Genomic DNA, 17436 nt, shown 5'->3' on the forward strand with positions numbered 1-17436 from the left:
TTTTCCTCACAAAATGCTCTCATGATAGAATTCCTGAACTCAGTTCCATTGTCACTCCTGATTCTTCTAACCTTGAAATCAGGATGATTATTGACTTGCCTTATGTGATTGATGATGATTTCACTGGCCTCATCTTTAGACTTTAGGAAATATGTCCAAGAGAACTTTGAGAAATCATCTACAATTACTAGGAAAAATCTTTTCCTTGAGATAGAGAACACATTGACTGGTCCAAACAAATCCATGTGTAGCAGTTGCAAAGGTTCTTCAATTGTTGAATCAAGTTTCTTCCTGAATGATGCTTTGATCTGCTTCCCTTTTTTGGTAGGCATCACACAGTCCATCCTTAGAAAACTCCACTAGAGGAATGCCTCTAACCAGTTCTTTCTGTACTAGCTCATTCATGGTCTTGAAGTTTAAATGGGATAGTTTCTTGTGCCATAGCCAACTTTCATCTTGACTTGCTTTGCCGAGAAGACAAGTAACAGATTATGCATTAGATGAGTTGAAATCAACTAGGTACACATTTCCTTTTCTCATACCAGTGAGAACCACTTTGTTGCTTCTTTTATTAGTCACAACACAGGCTTCTGAGTTGAAGGTTACTAAGTTACCTTTATCACATAGCTGGCTGATACTCAACAAATTGTGTTTGAGACCATCCACTAAGGCAACCTCATCAATGATGACATTGTCCTTTGAAATCAAGCCATATCCCACAGTATAACCCTTGCTGTCATCTCCAAAAGTAATACTTGGGCCAGCTCTCTCCTTAAACTCTGTGAGTAGGGTAGAATCACCAGTCATGTGTCTTGAACAACCACTATCCAAGTACCAAAGATTCTTTCTGTTTCCCTGCACATATCAAAATTAAATCAAGTTGATTTTGGTACCCAAGTTTCCTTGGGTCCTGCCTTGTTAGCTTTTTTTTTTCTGTTTCTTGGGCTTTATCTCATTTGACTTGGGGATATCAAATTCATCCTTGGTCATTTGAGTTGGGCCTTTGAAACCATTCATTGCAACAGAATTATCATGCATATTATAATCAACAGGGAATGGCATGCTATTAGTAAACATGTTATTCCAGTATGGCATGCTAAATGGCATATGTGGCATACTAAATGCAGCATAATAAGGATTAGGTGCAAATGGCATGTTAGCAAACTGTGCATTCATATTCTGTGTAGACATAGCATTCATAGGCATGGGAGGCATGGCATTCTTGTTAGGAAATTGAGGTGGCACACACATGGAAGTAGGCATGGCAGATTTGCAATTAACAGACAAATGATTTACACTACCACCACTACTAGAAAATCAGCATTAGACATCGCATATTAGACATCAGTCAGAAAAGTCACTGATGTTAAAAGCCTTTTTTACATCACATAAAAAAAGTGATGTCTTTTTGGTATGTTTACATCAGCTTTTGAGTAAAGTGATGTCTAAGTTGTTCTTTTAAAAACTACGTTACATCAGTTAACATATAAATCGATGTCCAATTTCCTTTTAACATCGGTTGACATAATAACCGATATCAAAGCTCAATTTTAAAAAATTAGAGCCCGCTGCTTCTCCCTTTTGCTCCCCGCCTTTAGCCAAATTTTTTCCTCATCATAGTTACTCGTTAAATATATATATATGTGTGTAGGCTGGTCCACGAAAATGTGAGTTGGTTGTGGGCACAATAGAAAATAAGGTGGCATTTGGCTTGTTGTTTGACGATGATGACATGAACAAATCTATTCACAGATTGCCAATGCAGCCTGGTTGTGCTCGTGTCTCAGTGGATGGGCCAATCCAAGGACAAGCCAAGATTCCTGTTCCGGTAGTCGGTGAGATTGAAACAGTAGAGCAGGCTATTGGCTCCTATGTCTCATGGCCCCGCGACTTAATCATATTCCCAGATGCCCCTGCTACCGCGGTATATATTTTTACATCTATGTTTTATTGGATCTCGCACTATTATATTAACTCTATATTTGTTTTAATAAATTTGATAATATTTTCAGAAAAGTAAAAGGAAAGGGAAGGATCCTTTAACTGATTTGCATAAGGTTCAGTCCTTATTTGAGAATATGGAAATCAATAAAAATGTTCTGAAGCGCTTTCGGTTATTGTATAAACATGCAACGGCATTCATGAAGTGCACTAAAAACTCCATTCAAATCCTGTATGATGCGTACGTGTTTGGTGTTGAGAAAAGATTTTCATTTTGCATGAAAACATAATTGCTTTGCTTGAGTTTAAAATGATTGGCCAAGCTGCAATTTCTGCATACTTGGCGTGAGTAGTATAAATTTTTTAATTATTGTCTTGTCTTCTTGTCGATAATTTCTGCATTTATATTCTTGTTTTTTTATAATTTCATTTTATTTGCAATGCAGATACTTGCATTGCATGGTTTGTGAAAATGAAAATTTGGAGCAATTTGCTTTCTGTGATCCCGGAGTCTCGTTTACCTTGAACATCAATTTTGAAGATAATTTGGTTAGTCGATTTAAAGAGGGTAATCTTGATCGTCTCTTTTTTATGCCACATAATAGCAAGTACATAAAATATGTCTCCAGATTTATTATAAATCGCTTTATTTATTTATTTATAAGCATGAAATTTAAAATGATATGATTCTGATATTAATTCTGTTTATTATAAATATTTATAAAAAATAGCTGTCATTGGATATTGGTTGTGATTTGGGCGGGCGAGGATTTCATACTCAATCCTCTGCCTCGTTCAACTACCTTTCCTAGAGTTGGAAAAAGCAATATCAAGGTATTTGCATTTAATTTCGAGTGATTATTTTCATTATTGAGATATCAATCAATTTGTGTAATTGATACTGCTAAGATGACAGGGCTGTGATTGTGTTCAATGTTCAGGCTGGAAGGGGAAATAAAGCACCGACTATCAGATATATTACTGTAAGAACCAGGGGCATTAATTTACTTATTAGTCAGAGTTTTTTTGGTTAGATAGGGGCATTAATTTACTTATTAATTGGTCTGAGTTTTTTTAATTAAATAGGGATGCCCTAAACAGCCCGGTGGAACTGAATGCGGCTATGTTGTTATGTGGTATATGAAAAAAATTACCATGGATAATGAAATGACATTTGTCAAATTGTATATTTTTTTGCTTAATTCATTCTTGATATAATTGGTGTACATATAATTTGTGGTAGAATTCATTGTTACTAATTCCTGTGTGTTACACTTTTCAGTGGTCGACAAAGAATTGAAAGGTGACCGTTGCCAAGGCTGAGCTAGACGAGGTTCGATGTGAGACTCTTAGCCATATCGAGTCCTTCTTATAAAAAGGCCTAATCTGCAGCTCCTTTATGTAGACTGAATTTGTAAGAATTTGTAAGAGCTACTAGTGGTTTTTGTTGATAAATATAATGGGGGAACTTTAGTTGGTAAATTTCTGTTTAGGATGAACTATGTAAATGATCGATGATGGATGTCTAGTACATGCTTTTGCAGTTATGTAGTTTGTTTGGATTATGAAGTTTGGTTGGTGGTGAATATATGTACGTACTTGGTATAATCTATGGTAAATCAATGAATGTATGTTTGTTTTTGCGTTTGTTTTGGTTTGGTTAGTTTTGGAATGGTAAAATGGCAGTTGGTATGTTTTTGGATGACTCTTGTTTGGGTTTTGGGCATTTGATTGAAACAGGGGATTCATGAATAAAAACAATAAACAAACATCACTTCATGAACAAAATAACTGATGTAAAATATAGTCAAATAAGACATTTCATACAATAAACTGATGTCATAAGCAGGCACATATATCAGCTCACAAGAAATGACTGATGTAAAACAATATAATAGATATCACATTTTGAAAGAACTGATGTTAAACACACACAAAGACATCGGTTTCATTAAAAAAAGAAAGGTACGACATCATTTCTGATAAAAGACTGATGTAATATGTTAAGTTACACATCAGTTTAACATGTTTTTCGATGTTAATGTATCATATTGCTTTATATGTGATAAGTTTAAAATGATATACATGACATATGAATGAATAACTGAAACCATAGTGAAGGTATACATTGAAGAAAAATACATCACATTGTTAAGAAAAAGGATGTCTAAACTGTGTATAGACATCAGCTAATAAGCGATGTGTAATGCACCTACCTTTCTCATCGCATGCAAAGACATCGCTTGGATTTTAAATAGACATCATCTAATAAGCGATGTCTATTGACAAATTTCTAGTAGTGCACACTTGACACAGATTTTTCTAGGAGCATATTTATGAGGTGTGTAGTTATTGTGTTTGTTAATCCCTACTTTACCATTTATATTATTTTTCTTTTTAGTCTCTGTTTTTACCTCAATCTTTTCAAGTCTGTCACTTAACTGTTTGACAGTCATGTGACTAACATTAACCTTTTTCCCTTTCTTAACTTGACTCGATTCTCCTGAAACAAAGTTCTTGGAAACAGACTAATACTTCTCATTCAGCTTAACAAGTTTGGCTTTAATGATAGGCTTGCTCACAGTCGACGGATGAGGATTTTCATCATTCGACGGATAACCCTTTTTGTTATCCGAAGGATGATCCTCATCATCCATCGAGTCTACATCTGTTAGCACTCCATCTACCAAATTTGGTTCTAGTTTCTCTTTGTTCTTTTTCCAGGCTGCATCACAGAAAGTCTCAATTCTTTGAACTTTGGTGATTTGAGCATGTACATCCCTGGATGTTTTCCATGCCTTAATCACCTCTTGTTCACGCTCGAGCTGCTTCTTTAAAATTTCTTCTTTCTTCAAGGACTCAGTTAATTCCTCCTTGGCAATCTTACAATCAATTCTTAATTTTTCAAAATCAATGAACTGAGACAAGCACATTATTTCTCTCACTCAAAAACAAATTGTTTTCTTTGATTTTAGCATTTTCTTTAGTAAGAGACTTAAGTGTAACACGAAATGATATAACTCTGTAGACTTATCATTTATGGCATCATTACACTCAGCTTTAGATAAATGTGCAAGGTTTGTTGTAATACCTGATTACTTGAAGAACTTGTTTCTGTCTCACCAGACTTGGCCATTAGGGTTAGATTAACATAGCTGACATCTTCATCTTCATCCAGACCATCTGCTGCCCAGTCGTTTTCTTGTGTTATGAAAGCCCTTTCCTTTTGTTTTAGCAGTTCAAAGTATTTTTGCTTATAATCCACAGGCTCAAACTTTTTCTTACTGGAATCTGACTTTCTACACTCACTGGCAAAATGCCCTGCCAAGCCACATTTGAAACACTTGAATTTTGATTTATCCACCATGTTTCTATTTGGCTTGGCTCCTCCAAAGTTTTTCTTGAACTTGAGCTTGGAAAATCTCCTGGAAAGAAATGCTAGGTGTTCATCAATGTCCTCCATGTCATCTTGGCTCAAAGAATCTTCATATTCAGCTGCAAGCCCCTTGCCCTTGCTTTCATAGACCCTTAAAGTTGACTCAACAACTTCCATCTTCACTTCCTTCCCTTTTTCCAACTCAGCAACTAGTACAATGGATCCTCCTTTCTTTTTTCCTTTATCCATCCTCTCATCTTGCTCTATTTCAAGCTCATAAGTTTTCAGGATGCCATACAGTCTCTCCAAAGTAAACTCCTTATAATTTTGTGAGTTTCTTAATGAGACTGTCATTGGTTTTCATTCCTTTGGAAGAGATTTAAGGAATTTCAGATTGGAGTCTTTTGTCTGATAGACCCTTCCATGCAACTTTAGAGCATTTAGTAGTTTTTGAAACCTACTAAAAATGTCAGTGAGAGACTCACTTTCTTCATTATGAAAATGCTCATATTGCTGAATCAGGAGATGCATCTTGTTTTCTCTAACTTGTTCAGTGCCATCACAGATGATCTGTATTGTATCCCAAACATCCTTGGCAGTTTTGCAGTTGATAATGTTGTCAAACATATCTCCATCAACTCCATTAAACATGATATTCATGGCCTTTTTATCCTTCCTGACTTGTTCAATGTCAGGATCAGACCATTCATGCCTTGGCTTGGGGACTGATGGCTCGTTTCCTGTTGCAGCTCTCATTGGAACATGAGGGCCTCTTTCTATGCAGTCAACATAGGCCTCATCTTGAGAGAGCAAATGAAGATGCATCTTTACCTTCCAATGATGGTAATTATCTTTATCCAGAAAAGGGATCTGGACTCCAACATCCTTCTTGTTCATCTTGCTGTATTGTCTTGATCTTTAAACTCTTTGTAAGTTAAGAGCTTGCTCTGATACCAATTGTTAGTCCCTTAACAATATGACAAGAATTACAGAAGGGGGGTTGAATGGAATTCTTGAAACTTTTTTTTGAAATAAAAATATTCTAACTCGAATATATATATAAGTGTTAATTGATTAGCACAATGCGGAATAGTTACTTAAATGAATCAAAACACAAGTAATTAAAAACAAGAGTCTTTAAAAACTTTCTGGTGGATTTGAATGATTCCACCAGAGATATATGTTATATATCGAGAGAACCCTGTGTGCAAAATGCTTACAGCTGCTTACAACAATTGAACAACTAAGAATACAGAGAAATGTTAAAGATTCTGCTTACAAATATTTCTCTACTTGTTTCTCAGATTAGATAGTTCCTTAGTTGCTACTTCTTGGTTTATATATCACAAAGATTACAAAGTAATGAGACTGGATAATAAAACTAAACTATCTAGTCTATTACAATGCTACTTCATTACTTTATTCCAGCATCTTTGAATATCTTTATAATGGCATGAAAATGGCAATGCTTCTTTGTTCTCGAAAACCCGGTTGAATAGGCTACCACATTCCATTTGCATCCACTCGACGCATGTGACTGTGTTGTCACTGTCAACAGATATTTGAATTCTTTATCCGTGGGGTTATTGATCATCCGTCGAGTTATTGACCATCCGTCAGGTTGTTGATCATCCGTCGAATTCATTGTTTGTTCATCCGTCGGGTAGCAATCAGGCACTTGACTTTATTTCACTTATGCAGAATTACAAGACATCATCTATGTACAATTAATCAACCTATTCTGCATATCTAACTAAGGTAGGTCATCATGACTTAAGTACTACTACAGATTCTAAACAATGTGTATGCAGAAATATGCTACAGACTTATTGTTATATAAGCTACTCACTCGATAGATAATAAGTTATCATCCGTCGGGACTATATTGAGTCATCCGTCGGGACTATAAATATTATTCGTCGAGTGCTACATAATTTCACTAAGTAAAAGCTACCAAGGTGTTTCTTTCATGTAATCATCAAGAACACAAATTATACACAACATCTTCCCATATTATAACGACTCGTATATTTTTGTAGGATTTAAATACGTAATTATGGGATTATTAAGTAAATAAAATATGTGTATAACTTCTATCAGCTTGGTGTTATTTTATTATTATCTATGTGTGATTTATGGTGTACCGGGTTGTTCGCGTAATTAATTATTGAGTTGTACTGAATTATTTTCACTTTTAAAAGTGGATTTAATGTAAATTTATTTTCATAAATATTTGGAATGTCTCTAAAATTGTTTTTTGTAGTTTTATAATTACAATAATTATTTTTGGGATTTTATAAAATTTAGAAATCAATATTTCATCAATTATTTAGCCTTGTATGATTTTTAGATTTAATTTATTTGTAAAATCTGTACTTAATTCTAGAATTCTTTAAAAATTATGGACCCATATTTATTTAAGGTTGGAATATTCTAAGAATTTTAAATTATTTTGGAAATTTTCGGGATTAATTTAACCTGCGCGTTGATTCGTTTAATTGATAAAAGCGGGTATAAATTGTGTTTCAGAAATTATTTTAAAATTAAAAAATTATGTTTTTATAAACTTTGGGATATTTGTAACATTTTGAGACTATTTTTGTGATTTTATGAATTTATTTTAAGTGCAGCTCGGTTCGTTAATTGTGAAATGCGGGAAACAGTTGCGTTTCAAAAATGCTTTAAAAATTACAAAAATTTTATTTTATTAGTTTCGGGAATTTTATAAAATTTTAAAACTATTTCGATAATTTTACGAATTACTTTTATCCGTACCTTGGCTCGTTAAAATGCAAATTTCGAAACGAATTTGTATTTGTAATCGATGATAAGGCCACGTGTTTAATTTTTAATGCATACAATGCCGCGTGTCCATTATTCTCATGCGTGTTTGTGCTGGATTGGTTACAGAAAAAAAATATATAACAAAATCCTATCCTACCCCAATTATTTTCCCCCACCCACGACTCTCTCTCAATCTCTGTATTCCTCTCTCTCGATTTTGCCTCTCTCTCCCTTTTCTTTTCTATTTCTTTCTCCTTGTCTGGGCTACTCTTCTTCTCCCCTTCGTGTTTCCCTATTCTCTGAGTTGCCACTGTTGTTTTCTCGGTGTTTCGCCGTGACTTCGTTGGTACCACTACTACCACCTTGTTCTCGGTTTCCATATATGTATCTATATGTATATATGATCTGTATGTATGGAAAGTTTGTGTATGTGTGTGTAATTTGCGTGTGTAATCTGTGTTGCTGGGTAGCTGTGTTGTGCTTCCGATTGTACCTTTCTTTTTCCGGCTAATGCGCGTATTGTATGCGTGCTTTTTCCGAGTTCGATATGTTATTAATTTTAATTCCTTTGCTGTAGGAAATAATTGAATAATGTTCATGATATAAATTATATTTTCGTGCGGGGAATAATCATATTTAATCGGCGAAATTTATTCGGAAACCCAAATTTTTTCGGGCACCAATAAATTTTGCCGCCATCGGCGATGAGCTTCGGCGAGCCGACGGTGGACGGTGATGACGTTATTCTGAGTCCTACGAGTTAAAAATATAAAATATGAATAATAATAATTAGTTGATATAAGTCAGCGGTTGGAATTTTTGGAATTTTGGATTGTGTGATTGATTGGTTGTGATTGTGATTTGACGTCGAGCTATTCGACGGGTAGGCCGATAAATAGAGGAAGTGTTGCCTGAATTTTTGGAAATTAAATTCGAAAATGCGGGACATACCCTGTGATTATCGGGACTACCAGTTTGACGTGTATAATTATAATTATAAATACTTTAAGAAATGTTCTGGTGTGTCGTGATAAAACATTCTATAAATGGTTAGCAACCCTACTTTACAAAACAACGAATATATGTATTTCCTGATAAATGTTATAAAACCGAGTTGTGAATGTAAAAACCCTAATTGTTATGTGATCTATAATAACACGTATATTTACGAGTCGGTTTTTGTTATTGTTGGGTAGAACTGTTGTGAGGATCTGTCAAGCCTAATTGGTCATCTAACTTAGGGTAAATCGACTTTGTAGGTTCTAGTCGAAGGACTCAAGAATTGAAGTCGAAGGATAACCTAGTAAACTGTCGACGAGCTCAGTAGAGTTTTAATCGAAGAACCTGAGTGTTGAAGTCAAATCCAAGGTGATCTAGTGGTTAGACGATAAAGTCTCAGCGTCCGAGTTGGCTCAGAGTCGATCAGTAATAGTTGTAAAGCTCTGCAAGGCAAGTACCCCTGACCATTCTTTTATGGTTCAGTATATATGAATGAAATGTTGTTTTACTTTCGAACAACAACAGAAACGTTTTAGGTTACGTATCCCCTGTGTTTGAAAATGTTGTAAATATGTGTTTTGGGAAAAAGTAACTTATGAAAGTACCGATAAAGGGTACAACATGATTGTAAATAAAAACAACATTTTAAAATATACAATGTTAAAACAGTAAAATAAATGTAAATGTTTAAATGACTGAAAAAATAAAATAAAGAAAACATGAAAAGGTTCATCTTATATATATATTCATCTTATATATATATAGGTAGGACACCAGCTGCAGGTGTCAATGCTTGATACAAAAGTCTATAATATGTCAGTCATCCTGCTACTTCTATCAGTCAAAACTAGTAGCTACACTCATACAAACTAGTCATACAATATTACGCTGCATCTATCTATAGATAAGATACAAGATACAACACTCCACTGTCTGCTGAGATCAGAATCCAGGTGGCACACGGCTCAGCTCCTCCTGCAAAGCCTCTAATACTGCCTCTGTGAGTCTCATCGCTCTGCGATATACTACCTCTGTACGTATGTCCTGCTGCCTCAAGTTAGTAAGCTCCTGAGAACCAGCCCTATGGATCTGGCGTAGTCTCTCTCTCAAGATGTAGTCTAGTCGGAGTGCTCGAACTGAACCGTCCTCTGGTGTCTCAAACAATCCAAGAATCTCCCTTCACTGATCCTGCCATCTGACCCTCTCCTCTCTCTCTGACTGGTACCGCTGATATGGAACCATGCGAGGCTCGCGAAGATCTGTACGGGAACCTCGACAAGGCAATGGTAATGGCCGATCCACCACTACCTCATCCATAAACTCTGGCTGCGGAAACTGGTATACCCCGGGCACAGGGGCATAGATAGCTAGTGGTGCAGGAAACAAAACAGGCTGCTCCTGGGGTACATTTGCAGGTGGCTCTAACTCTGGCTCCATCTGGGGAATCTCAGGAATCTCAGGAATCTCAGGCTATGGCACGGGAACCTGTGGCTCTAAGTCCTCTGACTGTGGAGTGTCAACCATATCAGGAACATCAAACATCTGGGGAATCAATGAAATCTGGTACCTCTGGGGTAGGCAACTGATCTGGTGTTGGACCCTGTGGTAGAGGTGGAGGTGGCGGTAATGGAGGAAATGCCTGCATCGATACTGGTGCTAGTGCTGGTGCTGCCACTGGGTCTGACTCGGTCCGCTCTGCAGATGACGCCGAAGAAGCATCTAATATACATAACCATAATAATACAAGAACAATCAAATCACAATCCTAAAACTCATAACTCCCAATTATATAAACAAACAACCCTAACATTCTTACTCCTATCTTATCTTAATTCTAATGTTCTTGTTTTCAAGGGTCAAAACATATGCTCTGATACCAACTGTAACACCCTCCAAATCTGGGGTATATTTTTTGGGGCATTATTAATCTTAACTACTCACGAAATCTGCACAAGCGGAATATAAGTATAATAATTACCTCGAACTACTACTACTCAGGATCTTTTAAGGTTAAGAGTTAAAAACAAGAACGACACACTAACTTTATTACAAACCAGTTCAAAAATAATATGTCTCAAGAACTCTCTTTATTACAAAACTTTATTCTATCTATATTTCTCATCAAACAACTTTTATTCAAACCAACACTACTACTTATCCTGCTACACCTGATCTGGTAACTCAAAGCTCTCTTCTGGGATAGGGATGAACACCCTTGGTATAAGAGGGTCCCTCTGCTTGACTCGCTTCTTGACTATGCGGGTTCTGATGGGTTTCATTCTCTACCTTGACTGAAAAACAAATAGGAATAACAATAAAAGGGGGTAAGCTAAAATTTCTCAACAAGCCTGCAACAATATATGTAGTATCAAGAGAAGATAAAAGAATCGAATTCTGATGGTTTGAACAACCATTTGTATATGTATGGAATAGTAAAGTACCATTACTGACGAGTGCCAAATGAACAAGACTGGAAACAAAAACCAATATATGCACTATAACCTGCTGATCAGTCATGATACAGTGCAGATCTATACCCAACTGCATAGACCCAACCAACATAGGGAGTACTCAGGAAACTGTGGCCTATTAATTAAAGGTCTGGGTAAAATTCAGCCCGTATCGTAACCATCCAGTCCAAAGCTTAGCATCTGGAACAATCAGAATGCTTTTGATGTATCCCAACATCAGGATATATCATAGTATATGTAACAAGGGGAAAAGTATTGGAATATGAAAGTGTAACTGATGTAAAAAATGGGATATAATTCACTATTCTGAATTTAGAATAGGGAAAAACTTGCCTTGCGCGTACTTTACCCGGTTCAACTCACCACCTTCCGTCTCCTGCTTAATCTGCCTTGCTGATACTGGATCTATCATAGAAAGATAGTCGTTTAGATAACTTATTACATATGTGTATCTCGAATTGATACCACATAACCCTAATGATCTACCTATACGTTTCTATCTGACTCGCATATATACACATATAATTATATAGTACATAGGATTCATATAATCATGCAAAGCACATAGCACATAAGACACATAATTAATTTTGATCTTATAAATATTTTTAGAATCGATACTAGACTTATACCTGTATTAATTAACCCTATTTGATTTTATTTATAATTTTTCGGGATTTATTTGACTCAATTGTACCTATATTAGCCTATAAACCTTTAACTATCACAAGACGACTCTCTTTTGGAAGAAATTATGAGTTATAATTATTATTATTGACTTCGTTTCATTTTTCTGAGTCTAGGGGTCTTCGTTTCACTCAAATTGGAGTAACGGTTTAATTATTATGAAATAAACAAGATTTAATTAATCAATAATTAATTATAAATAATTAAGTATAATTAAATAATCCTTAATTATATTTTTAAATATTTATTTAATAATTATTATATTTTAAAATATTTAATCCTTAATTATTAAGATTAATTATGATTTATTATGATTATTTACAAATTATTATCACTTACTCGATTGGATCGATTATTTACAAATAAATACTCAATACAACTAACTGGTACGCTATTTATCGAATAAATAATTATTATTCACACCATAAACTAACTCAACGATCAACTACTCGTATAAATACGATCCACTCGCATTCCTCGTATAATTATCAAATTATTACTGTTATTATTACAACTTATACAATTAATCGATCATCTGCAATTAATTATTCGATACGAATAATTATTACGATATTATTCGAAGAACTATCGCTCGAATAAGAATAATAATAATTCGACGTATCATTCACTTATTCGTATTATTTAACTAATTATCGAAACCTTAATCATATTATTCAATTATTTTTAATCCTATTTATTAATTAATTACTTAATTATTAAATAATAAATAAACAAATAAATTATCAAATAAATAGTTAAATAATTAAATAAATAATAATTTTCGAATTTCTAAATTAATAAAATAATTTAGAAATTTAATTATAATATTTTTCAAAATTTAAAACTAATTTTTATTAGATTTTTAGAATTTATTAAAACTGAATTTTCTGTTTTATAAAATTAAAACTAAATTATAGGAAATTAAAAACAGAAATTGGGGAATGAATTTGGGTTTTAACGGATCGAAACCGGGTCATGGCATCGGGTCAACGGGTCGACAACTGGGTTGATTAAGAATAGCCGCCAGCCGGCCCAGAATCCGGCACCGGCGAGGCGTTTTCCGGCGATAGTCCGGCGATTCGACGGCGAACAGAACACAGCCAAATTGGGTGGCCTCGACCCCGGTTTCTTTATCATTTTCTATTAAAATCAACACCGCAACCACTCCATGATCGATCCCCAGCCTTCCTCCTTTCTCCTTCACCGTCCACGACACCGGAGCTCGAAGAACAGGCGGCGGCGGCGTTCTTCGGCCAAAACGCAATCGTCCCCATTCGTATACCAAAATTCGTGATTCTTATGCCAAAACAAAGCTACACTTCTCTAGAATCGTTCCCAGCAATCAACAACAATCAATAACACCCTTAAATTAACTAAAAATGAATTCAAAAATTTCAAAAAAATACGAACTCGGGAATCATCTTCCCAGGGTTATACGGCTAATTAACTATGCAAAATCATTCTTAGAACCATGAGTAAACTATACAAATTATCAAAATCAGCAAACAATCCCAGAATCATAAACCCCTAATTCTAGCATAAACCCTAGAAAAACGAATTGAAAGTTTCATGACTGAAATATGAAATTGATTATACGAATAGAAAGTAGAGATCAAGAGGATCGTTTTGGTTACTCACATGATCAAATCGGATAACAAAATCACTATGAAATCTGAGATTTAATTCCTTGAGTGTTCTTCACCAACAAACTGATTTCTTGATTTTCTGAAATTTTAATTATAATTAACTAACTAATTAATAACAATACAGCTATTTATAGTACTGAAAATAATACCCCTAAATAAAATTAAGGGGCTAATTACACATCTAAAAAAAATATTTGGCCCCAATTTTTATAATTTTTGGGTATTAATTATGAATTTTTAAATATCCAATAAATACAAAATAAATGCTAAAAATTATCAAAAATTATGAATATTACAAAAATGCAAAGAAAAATAATGTATGATAATTTCATGATCATATAAAAATAAAAATGTGATTTTTGTGGGGGTTTTGACTCCCGAAGGGGTCCGGAAAAGTCATTTTTCGTGAAAAAGGTAAATTTGTAAAACGTCTAGGGGTTCAGAATAGCAATATGGTATAGGCCGTTTTTGGAAAAATAGGGCCAATGATTTTGTTTGAAATACGGGCTTTTAAAACAGTGTTTGAGCTATACGGGCTTTGATAGAAAACATATAACTTACGGTAAAACACTCAATAAATATCCAAATCACATTCAGATCATAATAGACAACACATAGCACATAGCAATTAGGGTTTAACGACTCAACACATTTAATTACATAATAATACATATAATTTTTCTTTATTATGATATAATACAAGCATAATTTCTCGGTCGTTACATTCATGTGTAGATGTGAGTCAGCAACTCAATCGGAGGAGCGAGTCTATAAGTTTAGTCAAGGGTTTCGGAGACGTAACCCTGACGTCTATTGAGGATTGGCTGGAACTGCCCTAACCTAGAATTCGTTTCCTTCGTACATGTATTATTAGTAATGTCCGATAGAGATTTCTAGTTTTCTTCTCGAGAATTCGAGTCTGATTGAGAGAATTCAGCTTTTGAGCAGACCTTTGATGTGCCAGCTGAAGAGACGCCAACGTTATTTCTAAATATTATATTTTCTATGTTAAAGAATGTTATTGGACCGATTGTGTGACCTTGGTGAGTTCGGATAGTATGATAATAGTCCGTGGCTGCTATGACGGCCAAGTTTTATTGTGAATATGGATCAGAACGGGAGATTCTCGAATCAACTTGAAAAATTCCTTTGGCATCCTTCTGGCTAGTAATCTCTTCTCCTGTTAAATTGTCAATTTCCTGATCCATTACTTATTCTTGACACCTTCTTATCTTCTCCAATAATTTTGGCTGAAAAGTCATAGCGTAAATCATTTTAGTAGAGCTTTCCGGAACACGAACTTCAATCTCCAGTTTATCGAATTCCTTGATTAAGTCTTCTGAAGATGTTAACAGATTCAATCGTTCCTTTCGACTTAGCGCATCTGCTACTACATTAGCTTTGCCTGGATGATAATTGATTGATATGTTGTAATCCTTGATTAACTCTAGCCAGCGTCGCTGTCGCATGTTGAGTTCCTTCTAGGTGAAAATATACTTCAAGCTCTTATGGTCCGTATAAATCTCACATCTTTTGCCGTATAGATAGTGTTTCTAGAGTTTTAGTGCGAATACGATTGCAGCTAATTCGAGATCGTGCGTCGGATATTCCTGTTCATGCGACTTTATTGTTTAAAAGCGTATGCGATTACATTGCCATGTTGCATCAAAACACATCCAAGTCCTCGATAAGAAGCGTCGTTGTATATGACAAAGTCTCCTTGATCATCAGGTAAAACAAGTACAGGTGCGGTTACCAATCGATTCTTCAATTCTTGGAAACTTTCTTCGCATTTCTCATTCCATTCGAACTTTTCATTCTTTTGTGTCAACTTCGTCAATGGTGTGGCTATCTTTGCAAAATCCTTAACAAATCTTCTGTAATAACCTGCTAATCCTAAGAAACTTCTGACTTCCGTTGGGGTCTTCGGTCTTTCCCAATTTAAAATAGCTTCAATCTTTGTTGGGTCCACTTGAATTCCTTCAATACTGATGATGTGTCCTAGAAATTGCACTACCTTCAACCAAAATTTACTTTTCGAAAATTTCGCATAGAGCTGTTCCTTTTGTAATGTCTCCAATGTCATTCTTAAGTGCGCTACATGTTCTTCTTCCATCTTCGAATAAATCAAGATAACATCAATAAATACAATGATAAACTTATCCAAATACTTCTTGAATACTCGATTCATCAAATCCATAAATACTGCTGGTGCATTAGTCAGTCCAAATGCCATCACAAGAAATTCATAGTGTCCATACCTCGTTCAGAACGTAGTCTTTGGAATATCTTCTGCCTTGATCTTTAACTGATGATAGCCTGATCGTAAGTCGATTTTTCAAAACCACACCGCTCCTTTCAGTTGATCAAATAAGTCATCAATGCGAGGAAAATGATATTTATTCTTGACAGTTAACTTGTTCAGCTCACGATAATCAATACATAGTCGCATGCTACCATCCTTCTTTTTCACGAACAATACTGGTGCGCCCCATCGGGATACACTCGGCCTTATAATTCCTTTGTCGAGAAGATGCTGTAATTGCTTTGCTAATTCTTTCATTTCAATAGTTCCATTCGATATGGAGCTTTTGAAATTGGTTCAGTCCCTGGTGCCAAATCAATAGTGAACTTGATTTCTCGATCCGGAGGTAGTCCTGGAAGTTCATCTGGATAGACATCGGGAAACTCACAAACTACAGGAATATTTTCGACCTTCAGGCTTTCTTTTTCTGTGTCCAGCACGTAGGCTAAATAAGCATGACATCCTTGATGTAGCAATCGTTTTGTCTGCATTATTGTTAAGAATCTATGTTTCTGTTTTTCACATTCGAATGTTACCGTTGTATTTTCTTTGGTCTGCAATTTCACCTTCTTATTTGCGCAATCAATCTGAGCATTATTACTAGCTAGCCAATCCATTCCTAAAATAACATCAAATTCTCCTAACCTGAAAGGTATCAAGTCTACTAAGAAATGACATCTCCCTATCTCAATATCACAACCTGGACATACTCGATCTACCGTAACCTGATCATCATTTGCTAATTTTATGACTAGCACTTTATCTAACCACTGAACCTCACAATCTATCTTAAAAATAAAACTTTCAGAAATAAAAGATCTCGTAGCTCCTGAATCAATCAATACTTGAGCATTTACGGAATTCACAGGGATCGTACCTGCAACCACATTTGGACTCTGCACAGTTTCCTTCATTAACATGTTGAAAGTCCTTGCGCTGGGCTGATTTTGTGGTGGTAGTGGTGGCGGAGGTAATGCTAAAACCCTTGGAATGCTAGCGGCCATTGCGACTATTAGAGTTTATACTGAAATATTCGTTTGAAGTGTATACTTTAATAATAAATTATTTGAGAATCTTGAATTTATATTTTCACATAGTCTGTATATTATATATTATAGAAAATCTAGTATCAAATGGGATATTAGAAGATTAGATTGTCAAACTCCTTATATAATATAATAAAGGTTCACAGTTTAAGTGGCATTAGACAAACCACTGGAACGGCTG

General features: G+C 35.0%; 1 protein-coding gene across 1 annotated transcript; it reads left to right on the forward strand.

Moving 5' to 3' along the window:
* The first annotated feature begins 1363 nt into the window (after positions 1–1363).
* LOC141695465 (uncharacterized) lies at positions 1364–3248 on the forward strand. Its single transcript, XM_074499707.1, has 8 exons — positions 1364–1411; positions 1652–1924; positions 2013–2113; positions 2388–2549; positions 2673–2775; positions 2883–2924; positions 3028–3125; positions 3224–3248. The coding sequence occupies exons 1-8, from the start codon at positions 1364–1366 to the stop codon at positions 3246–3248; spliced, it is 852 nt and encodes a 283-aa protein (XP_074355808.1).
* Positions 3249–17436: the final 14188 nt, after the last annotated feature.

Source organism: Apium graveolens, chromosome 11 (genome assembly GCF_009905375.1).
Source record: "Apium graveolens cultivar Ventura chromosome 11, ASM990537v1, whole genome shotgun sequence".
Taxonomy (NCBI): Eukaryota; Viridiplantae; Streptophyta; class Magnoliopsida; order Apiales; family Apiaceae; genus Apium; species Apium graveolens.

What these genes read in the sequence shown, in the direction of transcription:
- LOC141695465 (XM_074499707.1), top strand. Translation starts at nt 1,364, where the DNA reads ATGTTAAAAGCCTTTTTTACATCACATAAAAAAAGTGATGTCTTTTTG. An exon ending in AAAAAAGTGATGTCTTTTTG is followed by an intron (nt 1,412 to 1,651) that starts GTATGTTTACAT and finishes ATATGTGTGTAG; the next exon opens with GCTGGTCCACGAAAATGTGA. An exon ending in TTGGAAAAAGCAATATCAAG is followed by an intron (nt 2,776 to 2,882) that starts GTATTTGCATTT and finishes TTCAATGTTCAG; the next exon opens with GCTGGAAGGGGAAATAAAGC.